At 36.7% G+C, this 23,515-nt stretch overlaps 1 protein-coding gene across 10 annotated transcripts in view; it reads left to right on the top strand.

The window, feature by feature from the left end:
• Positions 1–23,515, top strand: part of ANKRD44 (ankyrin repeat domain 44) — a 360,684-nt gene that overhangs the window by 264,513 nt on the left and 72,656 nt on the right. For all 10 annotated transcript variants that reach the window (XM_072612776.1, XM_072612773.1, XM_072612772.1 and 7 more), the window contains exon 16: positions 1,496–1,607. In XM_072612776.1, the coding sequence (XP_072468877.1) occupies positions 1,496–1,607 (112 nt within the window). The remainder of the gene's footprint in view (positions 1–1,495; positions 1,608–23,515) is intronic.

Genomic DNA, 23,515 nt, shown 5'->3' with positions numbered 1-23,515 from the left:
AAGCTCTTTCCCATTCATTAATAGACCCATGTGACCTGCTTAAATCATATGGAAGCCTAAGTCACATGTGGTGGGAGGAGCTTGCTGAATGGGTGGAACAGCAAGGGTGGAGCAGAATTGGGAGGAAGTTGATGAGAGCAGTTAGGGTGGAGGAAGGAGAAGACATAGGCAAGCACAGCTAGACTCATGAGTGTTTGTGGGAAGAGATATGAGGGGGAGGGAGGCTTGGGAATGGCATTGTCCCTTGCAGTGATAATGTGTATTGACTTCTTGGTTACTATGACAGATTTGGCTTTCTAATATTGGGATTTGGTTTTCTGGTGTCTGAATAAACGTTTTTCTTCTGCCTTCTATATGGAGAGTCTGTTATACTTTGTGATTCAGAACTACACTGTCATAATTCATAATTGCCCTCAGTACTCTGAATAGTGTCTTGGTAATACATGATATGAGTTTTCAAAGAAGCTATGGATGTTTTATGTTGCCTGATCATGTGAATACTCTATAGGCAGAAATAGCACCATGTATTTTTAAAATTAATTCTAGAGTAAAAAAAGAATGATTTGGCTTCATGAAGGCAAAAACATATCCAATATAATTTCTTTAACATTAATAATATAGTTGTAGAACTGAACACATTTCGTAAGGGTTATCCAGTTACTAGGCAAGATTATATCATTTCAAACAGATGGGTAGTCATCCTAGTTCAAGCTTTTTAAGGAAGTCAGTTCAACTTCCTTTTTCCATAACCTGTTCCCCCATTTACAACTCTGTCTGGAGGATTCTTAAAAATCTAACCTAATCCCTAATGGTGCCACTGAAGCCCATTTCTTCATATTTTGTGTTTAGTATAATAACTCTTCATTGTTTTTGAGGAATGTTCATTCTCTTTTTAAAGCTTTCAGTACGTTGTCTGGGCTAAAATACCCATCTTCCTATTATCTGTCTTCACAATGCCTATTTACCAACCTTTTAAATGTCATTTATAGTCCACTTGGAAAGTAAGACTTAAAACAAAAACAAAACTGTTTGGAGGACTATAGCTATTGAAACAGCTGGACCACTTCTTTTATTTCTTGTGCTTTGGTCATAAGTTTTTCCAAATTACAATCTCATGGTTTTGAGGAGAGAGAGCTTATTTACACTGAGATGGAAAGAACTATAATTTCCCCTCATGGCAACTCCTTGTTACCAAAATATGCTCTAAAGTTTAGAAGGACAGGAACAAGATGACGTAATAAACTTCTGAAAGGCCTAAAAAATGGTGCATGAAAGGTTCTTTATCATTCTGAGGCATGAAATGTCAATAATAAGGATTTTCATTTTAGAGGTGTTTAGAAACATACTTCAAATTTTCAAGAATATTTTATGAGGGAGTGGAGATGGGGACATCATTCCTTATGGCTTTGGTGACTAGAGATTGTAAATGGGTATTCTTTGATCATGTCTTTACAAACAAAAACAAACTAAAGGATGCCTCACTGTCTATTTACAGATGCCTGGAATTTCTACTTCAAAATGATGCAAATCCCTCAATTCGGGATAAAGAAGGTTACAACACTGTACATTATGCTGCAGCCTATGGCCACCGGCAATGTCTGGAATTGGTGAGTACCTTTTTGCCACCTTGAAAATGCTGAGACACTGATGATTGCCCGGAAAAAAACATTTACTCAAGTGATCTCTGGAAGGTTTTACTATAAGATATAAGCCACCCAAATTGGATGTCCTCCAATAATTCCTTCCTTCCTTCAAGATTCTTTCTCAATCTATTCTTCTATTCTTGTTTTCTCCATCCATTCCTCTCTCACTTCCCCCAGCTACTTTCTTAGTCAGTTCTCTTCTCTTTCTCTCTCATATCTCTGCCCCATATTGACCCATTTTCCTTTACCTACAAATATCTTCAAGTCTTTACTGTCCTGAAACATTCCCTACTCTGATAACCTCTTTGAGCTACTACCCTAGGTCTTGCCTTCTTATTGACAAACTTTTAAAAATTCATTCATTTTAAAGGTTCATTTTTTTAGATTTTGTGTTCCAAATCCCCCCCCCCATTGAGAAGGCAAGCAATATATCAATTATACTTGTGAAGTCATGCAAAACATTTTCTTATTAGCTATATTGCAAAAAAACAAAAGCAAAGATAAAGAAAGCAAAGGAAAAAAAGACTGCTTTAATCTACCTTCAGAGTTCATGAATTCTCTTTCTGGAGATGGATAGCATATTTTGTTATGAATCCTTTGGAATTGACTAAAACTTCTTGAGAGATTAGTCTCTACTTGTTTCTTCTACTTCCTCACTCACACACAGAAACAGTGCTCTCTGAAAGACACTAATGACCTCCTAACTACCAAACTTGGTGCCCTTTTCTCTGCCTTCCTCCCTAACCTCCTTTGCATTTGGCCCATTGTCTGATCTTAATCTACCTCCATCTTAACAGCTTGGCTTCTGTCTTGGCTTCAGTATCACTGGACTTTCCTGGTTCCCTTCCTTCCACTCAGACCTTCCATATGCAAAGGTGCTGTTTATTCTCTGTCTCCTTCACTGGCTCTTCTTTCTCCTACTCCTTAAATGTTCGTGCACCTCCATCTCTTCTTTCTCTCTTTTCTTTTATCATGAGTCCTACCATTTTTATGGCTCCAACTATCCCCATTCACCCATCATGCAAATGGCTCTCAACTCAGTATCTTTAGTCCCAGCTTCACTCTTCCACTCCAGATTCAAGTTTCACATTTCCATGGCAGGACATATCAGTTGAGCTATTGTCAACGTCTTTTTCTAAAAATAAAATTTTGTTGTCATCTTTTATTTTCACACAACCTATTCTTCCCACCATAACCTACACTCCTTGTCATAATCTTGACTGGTCCCACTGCAATCCCTTCAAACCCAGTCTGTCCTACTCACTATTGCCAGATTAATTTTTACTAAAGTATACTTATAATAATGTGAAATCCTCCCTCCTACACTAAAACTTTTCATGATTTCTCCATTGCCTACCAAATAAAGTGACATTCAAGGCTCTCCATCACTTGGTCTGAATTTACCTTTCTAGCCTTATCTCCAACTACTTCTTTTTACACACTCAACTCTATCCAAACAGTACCTCATCCCAGTTCCTGATCAGTCCCTGAATCTTCTCTACCCCCATTCATTTACTTATACCTTTTTCTGTGACTGTCATACCCTAATACTTCTCATAGATCTTGCCTATATGATTCTTACCAATTCTTTCACTGCCAGATTGAGTGCCATCTCCACTCTACTTCAGATGAAAATTGGTACCTACCTTTAACAGTATTTTCACATTCTACCTGGTATTATAGCTATTTGTATACATGTGTTAGATCCTTTATTCAGTCATAGGCTTTGTATGGCTATTAAGAATACAAAAACAACAACAGGCTTATGGGAATCTCAGAATATCACTAAAATTCTCTGATCTGAAGTTAGTAAGTAGCTGCTTGGGTTCCTGTCATTCAAAAGGACCATATGGATTTTTGCACCTCTCCAGTCTCATTCCTGGTAACAGCTGTTATTTAGAAACATTCAGTATCTGAAACCTACTGCTTTCTGCCTAAGAGATGCTATCAGTCAGTCAACAAGGATTAATTAGGCCCTAAATATGGGTCAAGGTCATGGCATCATTTCTGACTGTGTAATTTGAGATTCATCTTCTTGCATTATTCAGGTTTGTTTTTCTTTCAGTGATGTTTTAGAGTCATTAAACTTCATATAAAAGAAAATACTTGAATTTAATCAGCTGGAAGATCTTTGAAGGACTTGGTCAAGAATACAGCTGCCTTCTTTCTTTCTTTATTTTAACATCTAAACTGAAGCAACCCAACGATCCCTAAGCCTTTTTTCTATAACTCTAGCCAATTAATAGTTGGGTTTTTTTGGTCGCAGCTTGAAACTTTTCAGCTCAATGTAAATGGTACTTGATACCACTCTTACTAAAGTAACTTATAATGAATACCAAAGGGCTATTGAGGGGAAAATGCCTAATTTAACAAACCTGCCCCTTTAAAGGCCATACTCTTTGGGGTAAGAAACATGATTGCTCATATTCCATTCATTAAGTTTTTTTGTTCACTCTGACCATTCATGAAGAATCCCCAAGTCTTCTTTACTGTACCATCTATGGATATCAGTGCCTCCATGCTCTGAATTTGAAAGTGATGCTACTGTCCAGTGTCTATTTCTTCATTTAGTCCCACTGTAGCTCTGTGGAAAAGGGAAAAATATCAGCACTCTTTTGAAAAACCCTACCTACGCAAAGGGTACAATATACCCATTGTATTGTTGATAGTATGAATATCAAATCACACTCCCTCAAGAATCAGGGCAGGTGATATTACTTCTGTCCCCCCAAACCTGCACTATAAAGTTGGCATATTATTTGGTATAACACCATTAGCAGATGTGAATCAGTGTAGGAGATATGCCTGACGGAATTTGTTGTCGATTTTAAGGGAAGCAGCCCATGCAACTATATTCCAGGGTATGTTAAGGGGTAAATGTATTTTCCAAAGCATACTCACAAAGTAGTGGTTTTTCTGTTTGAAAAACAGGTTTAACTAAATGCATCATCATTGCATTTTCAATAGGATAATCACATTGTTAAATACTACAACTTTAATAATGTATGGCATTTCAGTACCATTTTTTTTTTAAGTTGTTAGTCCAGATAATACCTTTAAATCCTACCGCCTGGTAGTTTTTAAGAATAATTGGCCAATAATCCCTGCTTTAATATCTAAGTAGTACATTATTCCTTCCATTCTTAAGGGGGAGGCATTTACATGACATTTCTGTTATTGGATGAAAAGGCTTTCTGTTAACACCAGAGTTTCACAAGGAGTCCCGCCTGATGATGAAATTATCCCTCTGATTAGATCAACACTTGACAACCCTGTCTTGTATGTTAGAAAGAGATGGTTATTTATGGCAATTATAAAGCCCAGAAAAAAAATGAGTAGGGAGATCTTTTGATCTTATTCTGCACTTCCAATTAAAAAGGACCTACTTGTCTACAGAGGTGCCTGAACTGTCGGCATTTAGAAAAATAAAATATTTTACTCAACTATTCAGATTAAAGAACAGAGGAGTATGGGGCAATGTGAGGAGTTTCAATTTATTTTCTTTGGTTCAAAATCAGCATTTATTGAAGGATGAAATACTTCTTAATTCCCACTAAACAATGTGACTGACTGTGCAGGGAATAAACCTCTCTACCTACACCTAATTCTGGGCTCATGTCTGTGTATTTGTCAGGGAACTGACTTATTGATATGAATGTCTGAGAGCTTCTGTCCTCCTAACTTTTCCTTCTCTATCTCCCTCCTCCTTCCAGGAGTATTCAAACCTAATTGTTGGCATTCCATAGAGAGTAAAGGAGATATTTTGGGGTAAGGGATAAGTATCACCACTTGATCATACAGCTGTCCCTAGAGAAAAAAAGAGAGGAAAGGAGCTCCCACTAGGATAGCTCTAAGACTTTTGCCCCTTGGGAACTGTACCCAGATCTAAAAAACCATGTTGGGATAACTGTGAAATTTGTCTTTTGAATTTCCTTATTTCTTCTGCCTTTTATGTACCGTGTAGCATTTATGTATCTCTGTACCATGAAACACAAGAACAATAATGCGTGTTATTAAATGTGTCAATCATTTTTTGTATGTTTCATTTGATTATGACACTGGACTCTATGCATGTAAACTTGACCTTTATAGTTTAGTGACTGCAGAATCAGGGTTGTCTATTCAGTTTTAGTTATTTAGAGGAAATATTGTGCTTGTATATCCAGTATTTTTGCTACCTTAACAAAACGGATATTTTTCACATTCACCTTGTGGGGTGGACAGACTTGGCTAATGAGCCCTTTGTACTGTGTTAATAAGGTTAAATTCGAGAAGAAGGGAGTCCTTGAAGGAGAATAGATCTTATTCTCTATCATCCCACCATCATCCCTTTTGAATGTCTGTTATACTTGTTTGGTAAGCAAAGAGAGAAAGTATAGGAAATCCCTAATTGGATCCCTAATTGGAGAGAGAGAGAGAGTGTGTGTGTGTGTGTGTGTGTGTGTGTGTGTAGAAATTTATAGAGGAATAATACTTTTTTTCTTCATGGCATTCATTGACAGTGAATCTAAAGATGCTTATGCCATGTTATTGAAATGGAACAAAGTGCCATAACAGTTGTACCAATAGCACAGAGAAATCAAGAGTGTTTAAACATTGCTATCTTTGTAAACAGTTCCATCTTTAGCTGCCTTCCTCTGTTCCTCTTTCCCTTCCAACCTATTTTCATATTCATTCTTTTCTATCAGTAAGACAAGAAACGTATAGAGGTTTTTCCCATATCCAGTGACTTTTTGAGATTCTCTAGATAAAAGTGGTGTTTTCATGTGTGAACCTTCTCTAAGCTCTGTCACCCAGCTCCCAAGTGATGTTGGTACTGAATAACTACATGAAATGTTAAGCGCTGTGTTTGTCTTTCAGTGTAGGAATTCTCACTAGCAGTTCAGAATAAGAGCATATACTTATATTCATTAGACTTAATTACATAGGTATCTCCTAGTAAACAAGTGGAGCAAATAGAATATCTAGGCTAGTTAGATGAGGTAACGACCAAGTCAGAGCTCAGGGACAGCTGAAGGAGGGGATAGGGAAATGCTGATAGTAGATCACCAAGTACAATACCTGCTTGTGAGAATCTCTGAAAGAGCTTTTTTTCATCGGTAATATTGTTTTTAGGTCCTTAGCATTGCAGAAATATGGCCAAAAAAAAGTTCCAAAGGATCTCAATATATTACCACCCAAGCCAAGAATTGAATTGAAATCATCATGTCTAATCACCATTTTCTGAAAAAAGAAGGAAGTCATTTAAAGTGGAGGGGCTACTGGAGAAGAACAGTGCGTCCTCTCTCCTTGGAGATCTTCAAGCCAAGGCTAGATGGCAATTTGTGTGGCGTGTTATCGTCACATATAAAATGAGGGCACTGAACTTAGCTCTTAAGTCCCTTCTAATTCTCTGTCTATAATCCTATGATTGTTGGTCTGCTACAGTGTGGACTAAGTATCTTCTGAAGTCCTTTTTTACTCTGAGAGCTACTATCATTCTGAAATTCCAAAAGGAATCTTCAGTCTCTGGGAGCCACTGTTTTATACTTAGACATTTTTAGGGTGTGGATAACCTTGCATTTGAGTGTTTCTCAAAAATGTCCTTTCTTCTTTTCCCTTGCTATTTTTTTTCTAGTGTGTAGAGGAACATGAAGGTCTATAAGTAAGAGAGCTCATGGACATTCATATCTTATTCATTATTATGGTGGAAGTATAAGCTCAGAGATTTTGAACCTGAAATTGAAGTCACTGTATATTTGTTTGATAGTTGAATGAATGATAAAGCATTTATTAAGTACTTATGATGTGCCAAGTACTGTACTGAGGGCTGGGGAAATGAAGACAAGCAAGGGAAATGGTCTGTGCCCTCAATGAACTTCTATTTTAACAGGGAAAGACAATACTCAAAGAGAATTGGAGATGTGGTGGTGATCTAGAAATGCTCCAGAAGCATAATAAGGCAAAAGGTTCACCTTTCAGAACCCAGAGTCCTGGTGGTTCTGGAGGGAACTGGTGAGGGAACATGGCTAGAATGGCACCAGAATGGTCTGGACATGTCCAAGAAGAGCATTGTTGGTGTTTTGTAGCAAAGGGTCCTCAATGTATGACTTTGTCATAGAGCTGTTTTTCAATAAGGTCTCTGTGTGAAGATCTGAGATAAGATAAAGCCCAGATCAACCCTACATACTTACCATTGTGTGAATTTTGTACTTGACAAAGGTAAGAAGCTTCATTAATTAGCTTCATGGAAAATATAGAGGCAAATTTTAAGAAAAATAAATCATCACACCTTTATAATAATAAATATAAGCTGTTGAGTGATGATCACATGTGGATAATGAAGTTTGATTCCATTAGGGACACTGTAAACCTTACACTACCATGTAAGTATGAATTATCCTAATTACAAGAACTAAAACCATTGGCTCAGAGATTGTTGACTTTACTTGCCTCAGAGATAGGGAGCATTATCTCCTTTAATTCTAGGTACATGATGTGTAAATGAATCCTACTTCCCTCTTAGGAACTTCTGGCTTAGGCTCAAGTTTGACTATCTCTTTATTTTTTGCCCTTCAGTCTCTCTAACACCATCTCTATAATGACATTCCCTCCAATTTTCCCCTTGTTTAAGAATATATAAAAATCTACCTTCATAGATCTTATATATCATGTTGAAAGACTTTATAGTATATATGGTTTGATATAACTATAGTTATATTTATACTACATATTTTATACACACACACACACACATACATACATACATGCATTACCTCCATTGCTGTGACTTCTGCCAAATGAGTAGTGGGCCCTAAGATGGAAGGATTGGGGCATAGGGGAAAGTGATAAGGAGTATTATTACTGGTACAGAATATTTTAAGGGTTATCCACCAAAAGTCTATCATGAAAGATCAAGGGACTGGGAGTGGGAAGTAGGGAGGATGAGGGTATATTTTAAAGAAGACCTTCTGAAGGAAGTTACAGGAGACAGCACATGTCTGAACCTGTGTTCTATATATGGAGAGATAAGTTGTTTGGGTAAAAATTCTATCTTTTTTAAGAGCTGCATTTAGTTATGAGGCATCTTTTTTATGTAAAATCAATGTTTCTTGGCAAAGTTTACTTAATAAGCTCAAAGTTCTATTACATCAGAGAAGACCTATGAAATATTATTTGTATAACTAGACCAATGTAGTCAACTCTTGTAGGAAGGAAACATGGATAATTCAAAAGCCATTAATATATAATTGTAGAATATAAAATATATGCTGGGGCTTTTTCCCCTGTAGCCAAGTCAGGTTTTACTTTTGCTTAGACTGATGTTAAGTTCTCTCCACTCACATAGTCACCTAGGGAACTCGCCTTGCCCAAGTTCTCATTAATAATGGAAGGAGGCAGGGAAGAGACCAGATGATGATTGGGAAGCCCTAGATTAAAATTCTAGATTATTAATGTCTATGAATAAACCACTGTGTACATAGTCCACATATGAATAAAAGAAAAGTTGATTATAATTCTGGCTGAATGCTTAATTATTTGACTCATTTTAAATAGCCTAGCTCTTAACAAGATCACTTTGACTCAGTATATGCTGCTATATTTGAACAGCTACTGGTTTACACTAATGTGTAGCACACTGGATTTATATGCACATTTGAACAACTACTGCTTTACAATCATCTGTAGCATACTAGATTTATGAGTGGAATTTTTTAAAGGTGACTTTTGCATAAATAAATGAAATGTTCACTTGCATCTTGAAAATCTTCCACAACCACATGATTCTTTAGTCAGCTCAGTACTACTCAGGGCCTGCAAATCCAGATATTTATAAACTGTAATTCATTTTGAGGGGCTAACTGGTGTAGTTGAAAGAGCCATACCCTTGTTATCAGGAGACACCTGGGATCTAATCCTAAGACATTTACACGGTGTGCAGCTCTAGGTGGGCACCTACCTCCTTTATCCTTTCAGAATCTCTACGAAAAGAGGATAATAAAACTTGTCCTAAGCTTGTCAGCAATGTGCTGTGTGAACCATAGCAGCATAGAAGTGCGAGCTACTCTTGTTTTCTCAATAGCAATGAGTTACTCCAGAGTTACAGGCACTGCCATTAGAAAAGTACTCATCTCCTCCAGTGATAGTAACAAAAAATAATCATTCCAAGACAAGTTGTTGTTGTTTTTTTAACATTCTCACATTCTCCAAATCCTTGGGATATTTTATTGTTACAGAATCTCATAGTGTCTATGAGCTTAGATTCAAATTGAGAAGCCATTTGTAAATGCCTGTTGTGCCAAGCATGGGGTGGGGGGGGGGGGGGAATGATAGAGTGATCTTGAGCAGTTATCTCTTAAGTGAGGTTCATAGCTTCCTGAGAATCAATGACTTGACTTCAAGAGCTCTGTGATAAACTAGTCAGAGGTGAGAAAGATAGGTCACATTTCATCCTCCCTACAATAGCCAAATGTAGGGTTTGTTGCTAATATAATCACCCTGTCTTCATCATCATCATCATCCTCATCCCAACTTGCATTTATATATCATTTTGAGGTTTTCAAAGAGTTTGAAAAAAACTCTCATTTTTTTTCTAACAACACCCCTGAGAGGTAGATTATTTCCATCTTGCAGACAAACTGTGGCAAACAGAGGTTAAGTAACCTTCTCAGTTATGTAGCTAGCAAATGTCCAAGACTAGATCTGAAGTCAGATTTTCCTGACTCCAGGCCCAGCATTCTCTCTACTGTTCCACCTACCTGCCTTTTTTCCCACTACACTTTGATGACAAGCCATTATCTTTCTTCTTCCTACCATTTTTTTCTTGGGGAAGAACACTTCTGATCTTCTGTAGCACGATGTAGAGTCAAATAACTGCATCCCTTTGGATCACTGAACTTTTTAAATCACCCTGCTCCACCAGAGATTTCAACAAGGACCCTTTGTAGCATTCTGGAATGTCATCTATAAATAGCATCATATATTATTTTGTATTTATATTATTTGTGTATTTGTCACATTGCCCTACTATTATAAGCTCCACAAAGGCAAAGATTATCTTATCTGAACTGTCTTCTTCCCCAGAACTTGGTATACCATGTGTTCTGTGCATAGTCAGTACTTGGTTAGTTTTTTTTAATTTACTACAAGGAGAAGCATGAAAATTAGAGGCTTCAAAATGGCAACTGGAGTTAGAAGAACCAAGGGATTTGGGGCCCCCAGGCCCAAGTCACCAATCTCTTGCATAAAGAACAAAAAGTTAGAAAGACTCCTAACTTCTACTTCCCATCAATTATCACTAGATAAATTTAGACTCAATCTAGTAAATCAAAATACATTTTCTTACCTTTACAAATGTATTTCTAAGGACAAAATGTCTTTCCAAGTTTCTAAGATAGTATAAGAATACCACTTACCATGACCATTGCGAGATGTGATACATACAGAGGGAAGAGGAAGAAATAATCGTAGTAGTTCCTGGGAAAGTCATCCTGATAAATAACTAGGGTTTGTTTACTGTTAAAAAAAACCCAACAACATTCCACAGTTATAGGTGTAGATAAAATCACTGGAATTAAATACCAAGAGTCATTTAGCTATTGAAGAAGTTATTTTCTTCATATTTAACCCTGAGGCATTTGGTGGCTGGGAAGGAAATAGCATATTTTGGGATGAAAACTTTGCAGCATTTTTCCTACAAGAAAAATGTGTCACTTTTTCTAAAGATGATGCAATAAAGTAATATGTTTATACCACCAAACAAAAAGGAAATGTGTTTTAAATCCTCCTTAAACCTCCAAGACTTGCACTGCCATGTTTTTCAACTAGCTATGACATAACTGTCCCTGTTCAGGAGAATAAAGAGACAAACATGACCCATTGGCAGATAATCATGTCAATCAGAGGTGGACTAGCTCCACCTTTCATAGCTTAAAAGCCAACTGGCACCCAAGGCAGTGAGTAAAATATTGTCACAAAGTTTTGACTATGCCCTCAAACCATATCTTGGTCTTTTGGCATTTGCTGACATTCCTTTTCATTGAAAATCTTGAAATTTTTCTCTTCTCTCTCCTCTTTCCTTTTATTCATTCAACTTTCTACCTATTTGCCACAATTTATGGACTTGGGGGAATTACCTTATTGGTTAATTTTCGAAACTACTCATCTCTTGTGATTTGTGGGTTGTCAAAACAGAAAGGGGAGTCACCACTGTCTCTTCATTAGTTTTTTGTTGAGAAAGTATAACATTTCACAACTCTGTTATGATACGAACCTTCTTTGTAGTCAACTTCTGTTGAATCAGACTAGCTTCAACCTTGTCATAGAATGGATGTATATTCTTCCATTGAACCAGCCTCTTGCCCTACTCTTGAATGGGTGCTGCTCCTCTAATTGATGATACACATTCAATATTTTGCAAGAAATATAGGACCACTTTGGGCCCCCTCAGGTCTAGATTTACTCCTGCGCTTGAGGATACTTGATTGACAGCCAGTTGGACAAGATCATTCATACAAAAAATTTCTAGCATAAGTTGTATTCAATTTTTATATTTTCTGAAATATATGTTCATATAAATTTTAAAAAATCTTTAAGGAAAATAATCAAATAGTATTTACTGAGTTCTTCTAATGGTTCCAAAACTATGCAAGGAGCATAGTATACCACTGATAAGGTTGAATGACTGCTTCAGGGTGTTTCTTCTGGAGTAGCTGCACCTTGACAGGATTCTTGCAATTAGAAATCTGGCACTCAGTTTTTTAGCTCCCACTGAGAACTTTAAGTGGGTGAGGAAGGGGAAGGATGCACACAAACCAAATTCATAAAAGACCAGTTGATAAATCAAATTTATATATATTCTTTTATGGTGAAAAATATAACAACGTATTGGACCAGATTTGTTTGGTCAAGTGATCATTGCTTTATACTCCCAGTAGAACCTGTTTGAGAAACCAAATTAATATAAGAGTTATAAAGTCAGAGTAAGAGTAGTTAAATGATCTCAAGGAATATTGCCATCATGCTCTCCTTATCTGCTGTACTCTTAGACAGGGCTTCTTAAACTTTTTCTACTCACTACCTCTTTAGTGCTTCTTAAACTATGGATGGCAACCCTATATGGGATCATGACCCACAGTTTAAGAACCATTGCCCTTAGAAACATAAAAAAACAAACCTAGAACTATAAAGAAACTTGACATCTTTCCCTAGTTCTTAGATTGCTAGAAACCATCTACTCTACCTTCTATTTGAGGCTTAAATACATTTTATAAATAACCCTCACAAATGGTCATCCAGTGTCTGTTTGAGCATCTCTAACAATTGAAAATTCATTAATTTCTGAATTGTTCTAGTTGTTCAGTAGTTTTCCTTATATCAAGTCCTAATCTTCCTCCATGTAAATTATTCTTGTTAGACTTGGTGTTGCCCAATCTGTATCCTGGAGCCAAGGAAAATAAGTATAATCCCTCTTGTGTTTGACAGAGTTAGTGAGCTTGGCCTTGGTTCCTAGCAAGAGTCTAGAATTTATTATTAAAGGCATACGGAAAGGAAAGAATGCACCATTAAAAGGAGCCAGCATGGCTCTACCAAAAACAAGTCAAGTAATCCTTGTAGGTAGAATTTTTCAGAATCATACAAAGAATAATATCAAATTATTAGGGCTTTTTTAAAAAGCTATAATTTTTCATTGAGCTATTACCATACCCTTTTTGGTCAGGATTATTAGGTTGGTAAATCTGAAAAATAAATACAATTTACCTAAGTATTTCACAAAGCCTCTTAGGCTATTCTTGTGGAAATGATGGAGCTTTGTGGGTCAGACAAGAGTATTGCAAGAAAGATTTAAAACTTATTGAGGTGGTGGTGGTGGTGGTGGTGGTGGTGGTGGTGATGGTGGTGGTGGTGGTGGTGGTGTTCATCCTTTGTTTTTGAAGAAGACCATGACATTAGAGAAATGATGACATGACTTGCACTTGACTTTGTTTTGAGTAAGGGAGGGCTGTGAGAATGTCTGGACCAAAAGAGTACACAATAGTTAGATGTAATATAGTGTGCTGTTAATGTTTAACAACCAGCCCTTTGGAGGAAAAGACTTTGCACAACACACTTAAGTTTAATCTGTATTATTAACATTTTCACCCATCAACAAAATAATAAATTAGGTCCTAATTTGTAACATTTGCCTATTGCTCACAGTGAAAATTTAACAATTAGCTCTTGCCAGCCAGTCCAAGTCAGCGTTAACACACCTCTTATGATGTCAGTTTGGCATTTTGCCCATTTTGACCTTTCTGCTTAGCTCTATACTCTTTAACATAATATCATAGAATCATGTTTTGTCAGCGCCTTTACTTAAGTCATTGAGGCCATGCTTATCAAATTTGTAGAATACAAAAAGATAGGAGAAATAGGTAACATGTTGGTTTACCTAGTCAAGATCCAAAAGCCTTCTTGACAACTTAGAATGTTATGACATATTCTAATGAGATGAAAATTTATAAAGAGAAATGTAAATTCTTATATTTGGTTAAAAAAATTCAACTTCACAAGTACAAGGTGGAAAAGGTATGTCTAGAAAGCAATTCACTTGAAAAGTTCTGGGGATTTTAGTCAACTGCAAGTTCAAGATTTGTCAAAGTGCTGCCTCCTCTCCCCCTAAATTAATTAGATATCAGATTGCATTAAGAGAGGCAGTGTCCAAGTGGTGACAATCCCACTGTATTTGCCTTGGTAAGAAAGCATCTGTAGTATTGAGTTCTGAGCTCACCTATTTTAGGAAGGACATTGATAAGCTGGGTAACATCCAGAGAAGAGCAAGGATGGTGAAGGACTTTGAGATCGTGCCATTTGAAGACTAGCTGAAGGACCAGGGATGGGTTAGCCTGGAAAAGAGCACACAAATGGCAGAGGGAGTGGAATTCATGAGAGCTTGCTTTAAGTATCTGAGGGCTCCAATGTGCTTGAAAGATTCTATTTGTTCTGCTTGGCCCCAAAAGTTCAGAATTAGGAACAATGGTTGAAAATACAAAAAGACAAATTTAGACTTAATATAAGACATTCTAAAAATTATGCTACCCCAAAAGTGCTCTGTTGAGAGACCATGAAAGAGAGGTGGAAGATTCCCTATGACTGGAGGTCTTCAGACAAAACTTGGATGGTCAATTGTCATGTATCTTATGGAGAGGAACTTTGTTCAAGTAGAGTATGAACAAGATAGCCCTTGAGATTCTGACATTCTTTAAATTCATTCTGGCTGTGTGATCACTGTACAAATCACTCTCATGATACCAAAGAAGCATAGATTTATAGTTGGAAGGGACCTTAGGGATCTGATTCTAGAGATGATGAAAGTGAGGCCAAATGAACACAGGTAGTACCTGGCTAGGCAGAATTCAAATCCAAGTCTTCTTCACACCATGTTTATCACTCTATCCACTTTCATTTAACAATTTGTCTTGGAATTTTGACAGGTCACTACTCTTTTTAAATTGAACTGTCATAGATTTCAGAATACTTACATCAGCCACTTTAACTGATGGCAGGGTCCTCTGTTGAAGAAATATTTAGACATTCTGGTTTTCCATCTCTCTTTTTTCTTGAATCCAAGTTATCATGCCCTCCTGGCTTTATAACATCATGATGCAGTAGCATAGCATTGCTAGGATTATAGCTTATCTTACCTGAGCTAAGGTAGCTGCCCTCTGATGATGTTATAGGGATGTACCTAAAGCTGATAAGCAAGTTATCTCCTAATCGTAGACAATGCTGTACCATGTGTGTTGGTCCTTGTTAGCTTAGAATGATCTGACTAGATTTTTGGGTCCATCTCACAACCTGTGATGGCAGCCCCCTTTCCATTTACTATGCATAATAATGTATATGCATACTAATTTGCATTTGTATAGCACTTCATATTTTTCAATATGCTTTCACATACATGATGTCTTTTGAGCTACCCAACCACCCTGTAAATAGGGAGAAAATAGGAGAAATCTCTTTTAAGAGATGAGACAACTAAAGTCCAGGATGTTAGATGACTTTCCCAGGGACCACCAAGTTTGTTGAAGGTAGAATTGAGACTTGAGTCATGGGTCCTGATATCTAGCCCTATGTTCTGTCTAAGGGACCTTGGGCAGACTTTACTTCCCTAGAGCTCAGTTTCCTCATTTGTAAAATGAAACATTTCAAATAGACAGAGGTTTTCATTGGCAATGATAATCCAAGGGGTTCAGCACTAAAGATTCTTCAGTGGTGCTTTAAGCAGTAAATAATTTTCACTTTATACTTGTTTTAAGTATAAAAGGATGTGGAAGTTGATTTATGACTGTGTTTGTCTGGTGTTCAACTAAATATTACAATCCTTTGTTCAAATTTTAAAAGTCCAACATCGAAATCAAGTTTACATATGATTATGTTTAACATCTTCCAACTTCTAATTTATTTCATTAAAATAGTATTTATATTCAGCAATATTTGTAAAAATAAAGAAATGTTATGTGAAGTCTTATAAACAATAGTAAGCATGAAAACTGGATTATTTCTTTAAATTATTTAGAGAATGTCCCACACAAAATAATCATAATTATTTTATAACTGAGAATTTTATGATGTCACATTTAAAGTTTTCATAATTATAGGTAGAATGCAACTTCATATTTTATAATTATACTTACATATGGTACATTTTAATTTGGAACTTTTGGGGGCAGAATTTAGCATTGTAGTTATCATAAGCACTTCTATGAAAGATATTAGAGAGGTCTGTAGGGAGGATGAGGAATATAAATTGTTGGTTAGTTTCCAGAATCACCCGTACGTTGTGATTTTTTTTCAAGGTAGACAGTTAGGGAAGGCACCAGAATTGACTCTTTCTTAGCTGAGTTGTGGGAATGATTGAGAAAGTATGACATATTTTGTAACCCTGTTATGTAGACTTTCCCTTTGACTCCCATTTCCTGTGCTAGATTTTCATTTTGAAGGTGAGATGATTTCAAAGAGAAGTCCAAATCAGCTCCTGTATTTATTCAAGAAATATTGACTTAATATCTACAGACAGATAAATGGTGTGGGAGATAGAGTGCTGGACTTGGATTCAAGATTTGAGTTCAAATCCTGCCTCAGATATTCACTAGTTATGTGACCTTGGGCAAGTCACTTAACCTCGCTGAGGCCCACTATCCTTATATTTAATAGTGGGATAATAACATGAACCATCTCGAAGTGGTGTGGATCAAATGAGATAATATGTGTAATAAGATTGATATGTAAAATGCCATTCAAACTTTGAAGTGCTATACAAATGCTTGCTATTATTACCTTTAGAAAGTACATACATATTACTTAAAACCATTGAATCTGTAAAATTCTGGATATTAAATACCCATGGAATTATTAATTCACCCAATATTTAAGAAACATCTATTAAACTGCTCCTACGTGCAATACACTGGGCCAGGCACTGGGGAAGATAGATATATTTCTTACCCTCTGGGGCTTATGTCTATTAGGAGGTGATCAAACAAATATGTAGCTAAATATGGTATAAATCAGATTATGATTAGTACTTATATGGAATACAATGGGTACCTTTTCTCCCTATGCCCCCATCCCTTCTGCTTCCTTTTGCATAGTCCCTTCTCCCATTGGACTGTGAGCTCTGTGAAGGCCCAAACTGCCCTTCCTTCTCTTATTTGTATATCCATTGCTTAGCACAGTCCCCAGCACATTTTCGTTTTGTTTTGTTCAGTCATTTCAGTCATCCCTTCATGATCCTCTTTAAGATTTTCTTGGCAAAGATCTTGAAGTAGTTTGCCATTTTCTTCTCCAGCTCATTTTACAGGTGAGAAAAATGAGGCAAACAAGATTGAATGATTTGCCCAAGGTCACACAGCTAGTAAGCTTCAAGCCCTGTGCTCTGTTTCCTGTGCCATCTAGCTGTTATCTACCCCTACACCTCTACCCCCAATGTAGTTATATGATAAATGTTTATCCAATTGAATTGAGTTGACTCTAGGGAACATCTGTGAGCCTAAGTTTTTTCAACTGTAAAATGAGGAAACTAAACAAAGTGACCTTTAAGGAAACTTTCGACTGTAGGTCTATGATATTTCAATCTCCTTCTAAACTTTCCTCTAATACTGTACTTTTGATATGTTTGTGAATTTTTTTCTGAGAATTGTGTTCTAGTGAAGTTACAGTGTAACATAGGTTTGAAATTTTACCTATTTTAAAACTTTATTTTAACATTTCTAAGCATTAGTTGTGATATGCTAAACCACAACTTATTAAAAATTAAATTAACTTTGGGTTTGTGGACATTATTCTGAATATGGATCATAGCATAATATCAAAACTCCAGTGTTCATAGTTTTAGGGTTCTAAGATATATTGTTCTTTGTATTCAGTTAGCCCAAATATGGATAGATAGAGTCCTGGGTCTAGAGTCAGGAAGATTCATTTTCCTGAGTTCAAATCTGGCTTCAGATACTTACTAAGCTGTGTGATCCTGGGCAAATCACTTAGCCCTGCTTGCCTCCATTTCCTTATATATAAAATGAGCCGGAGAAGGAAATGATCAACCATTCCCAGTATCTTTGCCAAGAAAACTCCAAATGGGATCAGGAAGCGTCAGACACAACTGAAACAATGACTGAACAAGAACAACCCAAGTATATCCCAGACCAGAGTACTCACAAAGATGTATCTTATGATAGACACTTTTTATTTGTGTCATCATGTGCAGAGGTGACTTTTTTTTTCAAGCCTAGCCACATTAGTAATTATTAAAATATGTGTGGGACTAGAAAAATGTTAACTAGGAGACTTATAAATGGCCAGGGCAATATTACCCCACATGGCATTCACCAAACACTAATCAGGAAAGTACCACATAAGACTTAGTGTCCCTGCCCAGGGCATCAACAATCTAGAATGTAATTTGAACCCTAGGGAAAGGCACAGTTCAACAACTGAAAAAAGGAAAACATCTAGATGACTTTAACGTTATTGAATAATTCCAAATAACTCTTGATAGCATAATCAAATGGGATTTTTTAATAGTATATTTGTGCATGACTTCAGTGACTAAAATGGAAAGGCAAAAGTATAATATGTTGATTTTTATTAGGGATCTAGCTGCTTAGGAATGGTGTTTTCTCTATGTTCCTAGAAAGCAAAACTCAAAGGAAATTCTTTGACTTTAGTGCTAGGCCTGAGAATTTTTACTTCCCAGTAAAATTTTTAAACCAGAGGTCCAACAGTGAACTGTTCTCCTTTACTGAAACAATTTCTCTGTATGTTTATGAAGTACTGTACATCACATATTTTTTCCTATTTGCTCCCATGTATGCAGTAACACTTTACAGATGAACACATCAAACGGGAATAGGTGTAATTTTGTTTTAAGCATTGTGTAACAGAACATGAGCAAATTAAGGTGGGGAAAGTGTGCTATTTTGATCTTTGAGATGGACATGGAAATTGATGAAAATAAAGTATAATACATAAAAGTTATCTTTTAAAAAAATACAGAAACAAAATGTTCCATTATTTATATGTGGTTAAATGTCACAAGTAATTTTGCCTTTCATAAGTCATATCAGAGAAAGTATTTGCACCCTTGATATATGAAGGAAAGGTGCTTTATTGACTCAGTAAAGCATGTGTTTTGATCATAAGTCCTTTTCCTTAAAGTTTTGGGTCAGATGGGGTCCATGCTCAGGAGAGATTGAAGGTGGAGATACAAGGCTTTCAGAGATAATACTTGGCTAATCTGAACATCAGACACGGAATCTGGAGATGGGATTCCAGAGTTGGATGCAAGTACAATGTCAGATTTTTATGGAGCTGGGCCCACTTCAAGGTTTCCCAGAAAAGGCTACTTGTGTCTATGCCTTTTCTTGTTTGCTTTCGCATAATCCATATCTAATTCTGTGTCTGGTGGTGAGATGAGAGAATCATTGCCAGAAGTCAGCGTAATCCATTTATCTCTTCAGAGTTTGTCTTCATTTCATCATCCTGTCATGTGTGTGAATGTGAGAGAACAGTGCCAAACCTGAAACGGATTGGATTTAGTGAGGGTTGTAGAGTAATTGATAGGTTATTAATGAAAAAGGATGATCCTTTGACTTAGTTTGATAAAGAGGTACTTTTTTTTTTTAAATAAGGGAGGGAGAGCATTGTTTTTCTGTATGACTTCTTTCCCTTCTAGTGACATTTTGTATTGCCTGCCAAATGGGAAGGGTTGCAGAATAGTAAGTGACATAATACATTAGAGCAAAAAAGGATGAAAGTGCTTGCTGCAGCTCCACCACATTCCTGAATTCCGTCACCATCTGTGACCAGCCATTCATAAAAGATTAAATGTAAGGCAGACACATAGCTGAATAAATGTGTGTCAGTCTCTCCCATCTGCTTTCATTTTGCTTGAAATAATAACAGCTTTCCATACATGCTTATTTAAATTTGTCCTGATTCTTTTAATATTCATTAGCCAGAACTAGTCATTGCAGTCATTACATAGGTACAGTTTCAGAATTCCACCAAGATTAGGATCATCGAATTATTATGAATTTTCTTAAAAGCTGTATTTTTCATTGAACTTGCCTATTATCATAAAATATTAATTGATGAGCAGAGTGTGAAATTTAAACTATAATTTCATATTAAAATGGTGTCCAAAAGGCCATTTAAATACTTGGGATTGGCAAGGTCTGCTTCGTGTAGATTGAGAACAAGTTAAAAAAAAAAAAGCCTTATTGTAAGCAGTGAAATTTTTCATTGGTTTATGAAAATTAATGATTCTTTTTATTCACATCTATTATCTTCTTTGTTCTCTTTCTCTGCTTCTTTCTCTCCTCACTCCCCCTACCACTACTACCAAAAAAAATCTGCTTTAGGCAAATAAATTCCACCTTCAGCTGAGGCAGAAAGTGAATTAGTGTGACAATAATATGATTGAGGGTGGCCAGGGAACATCATTTGGCTGAAAAATCACATTTGATGGAAAAAGGCAAATTTAGAGCCGTCTTTTTCACTTAAAGGAGGCAGGCAGTCCATAGTTCTGTGAAAGCATGGGATGAAATTTATTCTCTCCAGGAAAGCGAAAAGAACGATACACTTAGCATAGCCTAGTTAACACAGTAGATCTGATTCAGCCTAATACCTAGAACCTGGAAAGATTTTTTTTACCAAAATCTCCCGATGCCGCATCTTAAACCCATTTATTCCTCCTCAGTTGCCAATGGAGATTGAAAATCATCCTTTGTATAAATAACATTTCACTGACTCAGGGGCATCCATAATAGGATACCTGGCCTAAGGTAATTCACGTGATTTCTTCCCTTCCATCAGTCCTAATATTTTCATAGAAGTAAAATCTGATTAAAATGAACATCTAGGTTATAGGAGCAATAGTAGCAGGAAGAATTTTTGCAGGGGAAAAGCTTCAACCCACCAAAGGGGAGATGTCACAAAAATGTCACATGCCTAAGGGGCATGTACAGAAGATGGAAGGGGAGGTGTTAGTTGTTGCTGGGGCAACAGTTCTCCTAGAGAAGGAGCTGGATGAGATTTCTGTACTGACTATATATAGGGCATCATAAGATTTAGAGATTCCCCCAGTCCGACTCCTCATTTTTATAGATGAGAAAACTGAGAGTCCTAAAAAAGGAAATGCCTTGCTCAAGATAACTTTCTAGTAACTGATAGATACACCTCTTAGCTGCCTCTTAAAGACTATATTGTCTTTTATCATATGTACTGGAGCTGGACTTTCCCTCTTTTTAAAAAAATTTCATTTATTTTATTTTTAATTTATGAAATAAAACAAGCATTTCTATAACATAGTTGAAAAAAGGATGATTATACATGAAACTGCAAATTTATTATGGAAAATTTGCTATTCCTTTTAAATATATAATGAAATTATGTAAAATCATTTTATACATCTATTTATCGGTTCTTTCTTTGGAAGACACTATCTGCATACATGCACACATGCACACACTCACATACACACATTTGTCTCTAATAGTACCCATGATGGGGGCAGGGGGGAGAAATGACTTTGGTGCAGCTCTGCCTCACTTAAATCCAATTCACTCAAAAGTTCAGATATCACCCTTGTGATGTTGTTGGTCCTCTTAGAGAAGAAGGACAAACCACAGTAACGATGACACCAAAATGTTGACTGCAGGGTTAGAGGTGCTAGACTTGAATCCTGGCTGCACTGCTTATCACCTTTGAGTACCTGGGAGAAGCATTTGACCTTTCTAAGACTCATATAAAATATAGTGTTGGATTTATAAGATCTGTAAGATCCCTTCTAGTTCTGAGCCCATTCAAAAAGGGACCATTACTGATAGACCTTCAGTCAGTATCAGAGACTTCCTCACCATTTTGTCCTTGCCCAATTCTGCACACTTATGTACCCCAGTCATTTGTAAATCATGGATATTTGGAGCTATGCTTACATGCTACCAACCACTCACTACATGTCTTCATTCCATTGTGTCCTCTTAGAAACATACTGCTTTACTTCATTGTGAATTCCTTATTTCTCATTACTTATCCAGCCTACCCAAGTTATTTTGACTTCTAATACTATTTTCCACAATGATGACAGACTTCTAGTTACCGTTTCAGTGTTATTTGTCTGGGGGCAGCTGGGTGGAGCCTGAAGTCAAGAAGACCTGAGTTCAAATCTGATCTCAAACACTTACTAGCTGTGTGACCCTGGGCAAGTCACTTAGCCCCGTTTGCCTCATTTCCTCATCTGTACAATGAGTTGGAGAAGGAAATGGTAAACCACTTCAGTATCAATTCCAAGAAAGTCCCCCAAAAAAGAAGTCACAAAGAGTTATATGTGACTGAAACAACTGAATAGCAATGAAATATTACTTCGGTGCAGTACAAAGTAAATCCCTAACTGAGTAAGTTCTTAAACTTGGGTAGAAATGTTTGGGTAGATTGGGTAGATTATGAACAGGAGGATATAGTTCAATTGATCTTAAGAAGGAGGCAGTGTGGTATAGTGGATAGAGAGCTCACCTGACCTGGATTCAAGTCCCTCACTGGTACTGACCCTGTGATCCTGGGCAAATCTTCCTCAGTGCCTCTAAGTGTCACAGGCAACTCCCTAAGATTCTAATTTGGAGACTAAGTACTGCTCTACATTGGTAGAGATTTCCTCACCTGAAACTCCCAACACCCATGAAATCACCAGCCTGGACTCAAAAACAAATAAACAGAGATTAAGTCCAAAGGATCTTATATGTCAACTTGTGATAATGAAACTTCAAAGTTCTAAAGTAGTTCTCTAAGGAACCTAGTAGCTTCAAAGAACGTGACCATTGCTAGAGATGGATTAGTGATGGCCCAGGGAAGTAAAATAATTTTGGGCTTCTGATTTCCAACATCCACTATGCATATCCTTTCTTTTAAAAAAATGATTTGTTTTTGTTATTCAGGGGTGTTTCACTCTTCATGACCTCATCTGGGTTTTTCTTTGCAAAGATACTGGAGTGGTTTGCCATTTCCTTCTCCAGCTCATTTTATAGATGAGCAAACTGAGCATACAGTGTTAAGTGACTTGCCCGGGGTCACATAGCTAGTGTCTGAGGCCAGCTCAGAAAAAGGAGTCTTCCTGACTCCAGGCCCTGCACTCTATCCACTGAGTTGCTCCACTACCATTCCCCAAATTATGCTTGTAAGTAAATTTAGGAACATGGAAGAAAAAAAACCTGATTTCAGATGGCAGCTACCCATCATGTTACCCCCAACCCAGAAGAACTTTTCTCTATTAAATATAAAGCAAATACATTTAATTCATTGTGAGAGGGGAGGCTTTTTTTCTTAAGAAAATAAACTTGTGATATTGAGGAGAGGGACTT

The sequence above is a fragment of the Notamacropus eugenii genome, chromosome 5 (assembly GCF_028372415.1).
Source record: "Notamacropus eugenii isolate mMacEug1 chromosome 5, mMacEug1.pri_v2, whole genome shotgun sequence".
Taxonomy (NCBI): domain Eukaryota; kingdom Metazoa; phylum Chordata; class Mammalia; order Diprotodontia; family Macropodidae; genus Notamacropus; species Notamacropus eugenii.
This window is presented reverse-complemented; position numbering and strand designations above follow the sequence as displayed.